The sequence below is a fragment of the Ruditapes philippinarum genome, unplaced genomic scaffold (genome assembly GCF_026571515.1).
Source record: "Ruditapes philippinarum isolate M1 unplaced genomic scaffold, ASM2657151v2 ctg2837_1_1_1_1, whole genome shotgun sequence".
NCBI classification, from domain to species: Eukaryota; Metazoa; Mollusca; class Bivalvia; order Venerida; family Veneridae; genus Ruditapes; species Ruditapes philippinarum.
The window spans coordinates 16,268-20,622 of NW_026861965.1; the positions used below are offsets into that span (position 1 = coordinate 16,268).

The 4,355-nt window shown below is 35.3% G+C and overlaps 1 protein-coding gene across 1 annotated transcript; it reads left to right on the top strand.

Annotated features, from left to right (window-relative positions):
- Positions 1–230: 230 nt before the first annotated feature.
- Positions 231–2,849, top strand: LOC132717474 (uncharacterized). The gene is made up of 2 exons (XM_060700944.1): positions 231–398; positions 669–2,849. The coding sequence occupies exons 1-2, from the start codon at positions 384–386 to the stop codon at positions 2,469–2,471; spliced, it is 1,818 nt and encodes a 605-aa protein (XP_060556927.1). The 5' UTR covers positions 231–383; the 3' UTR covers positions 2,472–2,849.
- Positions 2,850–4,355: the final 1,506 nt, after the last annotated feature.

A 4,355-nucleotide genomic window follows, 5' to 3' on the forward strand; every position in this document is an offset into this window, starting at 1 on the left:
ATAACTGTTTCATTATTATTAATCTATTTGAGGGAAACAGCTTTTAGACAATAAAGACATGATAGAATTGTGAATAATTTGTTGCAATTTAAGGGTGCATTTGTTTACATCTAATGAATCTGTTTATCGTTTGGTATTAAATCCTCATAGAATTCATTTCAATTAAAATGAAAATCATTAAATCGTTAGCAGTTGCACATTCGGTTACTTCAAAGATGAAATTATAATTTATCGTCATTCCCCCTAACTTCGTGACTACCGGAAGTTCGTGACTTTTTTGTAAACGAATCCAGTGAAATCACGCGCGCACCTGCGAGATGTAAACAACTGTACGTAACTAGGTCATGTCGTCACAAATGTCATCGTGATATTTATATGCCAAAATGCGCTTTAAACAGGTAAAAACCAACCTTTATACACATACCAGTAGTAAAAATGTATTTTCTGTTATTCCCAAAAATGTCCTCTCTTAAAAAGTATTTTTTTCCATGAAAAATAACATTTCAAGTTGTAAAAAGTTATCCGTCTGCTGTATTTACATTTAGATTTGACAGCCTCGTTTTGAAAAAATGTTTACTCTAAGGCTAACTAAAAAAATATTGATCAATTGTACCCCATGTCTCTTATCAACAAGCAGAAAAATTAAGTGTTTTTTCTTGTTGTTGTAGGCAAAGCCTGTGCATTTGAAGGCCAAGTACAGATCATATTCACCCACAGCCTTGCAAAATGCATACAAGTCTGTTGTTGAAAGTGGAACACCTGTTCTCAGGGCTAGTAAATTATTTGGTGTGCCTCAACAAACTTTAAGAGACAGAGTGTTAGGAAAGATAGACCCTGAATGTATCACTACTGGAAGAGAACCTGTTTTGAATATGTTTGAAGAGGCCAAAATTGTACAGCATATTAAAACTATGGCTAATTATGGTTATGGTTACACCATGCAAGAGTGTGTAGACATTGCAACTGAGTATGCAGTTAGTGTTGGTAAAAGAACCAGAGACAATCCATTGACATTAAGGTGGATGGATGGATTTCGTAAACGTTGGCCGGAAGTGAAAGTTTCAAATCCCAGAAGTATTGAACATGTTAGAGCTAAAATGACAAGTGAAGCAACAGTCAATGCTTACTTCAGTAATTTACTTACTACTCTCACAAAGAATGATTTACTTGATAAACCACATAGAATATTTAATGTGGATGAGAAGGGAATTTCACTTAATCATAAGCCCCCTCACATTGTTTCATGTTCTACTGGTCCACCTGCTGTGACTACTGGAAAAAGTAAAACTATAACTATTTTAGGTTGTGGTAGTGCTGGTGGTATTGCTATTCCACCGTATTTTGTTTTTCCGGGTAAGCGTATGCTCCCAGAGTTACTAGAAGGTTCTTCTCCAGGTGCAAGTGGGACTGTAAGTGATTCAGGTTGGTCTAACAGTGCAATATTTAGGACTTACCTTGAGGAGCATTTTATTAAGTACTTACCTGGTGGTACTGCAGAGCCTGTTTTACTTCTCCTTGATGGCCACAAGTCTCATGTCTCTGTAGACTTGGTAGAATGGGCTAAGAGTCAAAATATTATAATATTTGTTCTTCCAGCCCACACCTCACATATCTTACAGCCCCTAGATGTAGCTGTTTTTGGTCCATTCCAGAAGATATATAACAATGAGTGTCATAAGTTCATGCGCATGAATTCTACCAATATCACAAGGTACAATGTCTGTCAACTGGCATGTAGGGCTTATACAAAATCACTTTCCAGTGAAAATCTTCAGTCAGCTTTCAAGAAGACTGGAATATGTCCATTTGACAAATTTGCTGTACCTCAGGAGAGTCTTGTTCCAGCAGTAGTATTTCAAGATATTGATATGGCTGAATGTACTGATACAGATAGTCAGGCTACTGTTGAAGGGGGTATTGTAGTGGATAAGGATGCATCTGGGGATTTTTTATTGGAAAGGGAGATGACTTTGAGGAAGGTGAAGAGTGAGAAACCAAAGCAAAAGGTTAGGAATACCATGAGTAGAATTGTCTCAGGGAAGGATCTATCAGCTAAGTCTGTTCTTGATTCTATGAAACAACATGAAATAAATCAGAAAGGTCATAAAAAATCAACTTCAAAAAAGGGTAGTAAATCATTCAAAATTAAAAAAAGTGTCATGCATGCTCAGATGGATAATGAACCTCAGCCTGGCCCTTCCCATATAACAGTAAATGCAAGTATATCTTCAGACTCTGACACAGAAACAATTATTGACAGTGAAGTCTGCTGTGTTTGTAGTAACTTTGAGCCTGTTGGTCTGGCTAAAAAGAAATCTGTAACATTTGTACAGTGGGCACAGTGTGATGGTATCAAAAACCATGTCCCATGTAAGCACTGGACTCATCTGGGATTCTGTACCAATAAAAAAAGTGTTGATAAAACAGAAAAATTCTTCTGTCCTCACTGCTCTTCTAGACATGAAGAGTAATTGACTGAAACACACAATAAAATAAATATAGTTAACAAGTTTTGACAGTTACTGTTATTTAGTTAAATTTATTAACTGTTGTAATTTTTTAACAAACTCACTGAAAAACACTGAATTAGTGTACTGTGGCCTATCAAGGGAGACTACTCTACATGTCACGAAGTTAGGGGGAAAATTTGAATTCAATATGGCGGATGATGACCTAGTTTAAAATGAAATTGAATATGTTTTGAAAAATGCTGCTTGTTAATAATTGGACTTTATGGAAGAAAATACATTATTTTAACAGGTTAGTGTACAAGTTTGATTATATATCTGTTATTTATTTATTTATTTATCATTATGCGCTTATGGTCACGAACTTCCGGTGGGCTAGGATAAATCCATCAGGAGTAATTTATTGCATCAAAATAGAATTTAACATATAAATAAAGATTACTCTCAAATCGTACTGGTAATAGAAAAGCACAATACTGTGCACTTTCCAAAATAATTTTAGAACGATTCATAAATTAAACATAAATTTATGACATTCAAAATATTTTTTCTGCTTTACAAATAACGCTTTAGGTTTTATAGATTTATTTTCGTTAAATACGTTGGCATAATAAACTGAATTTATAGAAAATGAGTAATTTAATTGTTAAAAAATAACTTTATTTGGTTCATTTTCTATTTCAGGAAATAGATGTTACGATTTTTGGAATGGCGAGTTATCACCTTGTCATTACTTTTAACGTTCAAATAGGACTACTTTTAGAGAATTACTGCGCATTCATGTTAACTTGTCAATCTTACCACCGGTTACTACTCGATCTGTACTCATCAGTAATCGCTGCTAATAGGAGAATGCTATAAGAGCTGTTTTTTTGTTCTCATCCTTTCCCAATGTGTAGAAAGTTTGTTTGTTGAATACTTGTATGTACATATATACATGTATTTATATTATTTCGAATAAGTATGTTAATACAATGTATTTGATAGACTGGCTATCGCGTTATATAAGTATTGGAAAGGCCTTATATATACGTTTAATTACACAAAACTTTCTTAAAAAATGATTTCTTAATTGTATTTTTTAATTATGACATGTATATACGAGAACGACTTGAAAATTAATGCGCCTGTCATTTGACAATCTTTACGCAGTGATTTCCCCTTAATTTTTCGGCGCTAGTGTACTTATAAAGGGAAGTATCCGCTTCGAGGAGTTTGGACTACTTTCGGTATTTGCAAATAAGCACATCAGGGTCTGAAATTTCGCTACCATTATTTGTTTGGTCTGACGACCCAAACAAATAAAAATAAACTGTTTAAAACACAACGCTAGTACTTTATATTACCCGCTACGTAACACGATCCTCTGTCAGCTTGCAGGATATAGTATTCTTACATAAAAGAATGCCGAAGGTTTTTACTAGATTCAAATCCACAACGTTGACGGGCATGTGCTTTAATGTGAACGAACTAAACCACTCGGTTACGGAGGCCCACTATACGTAACAAGAGGGCCATGATGGCACTGAGGTCGCTCACCTGTATAAAGGCACCCGGAGCGGGGCCAGTTTAAACCCCAGGGCTTTTATTTGAACAAACTTGGAAGACACCCATTAGAAGAAGTTTCACGATGTTAAGTTTTTACTACACACATATAACGAAAAACAACAATCTACCCCCCCTCCTCCCCCCCCCTTGGCAGGGCAAATTTTAACCCAAGGGCTTTTATTTGAACAAACTTGGTAGACACCCATAAGAAGATGTTTCATGCTAAACATCTAAGCTCTAGCTCATTGGGTTTTTTTAAAAGAAGATTTTTTATTATACACATATATTTAAAACCAATGACACCCCTGGGGCGGGGCCAATTTTGACCCAGGGCTTTTA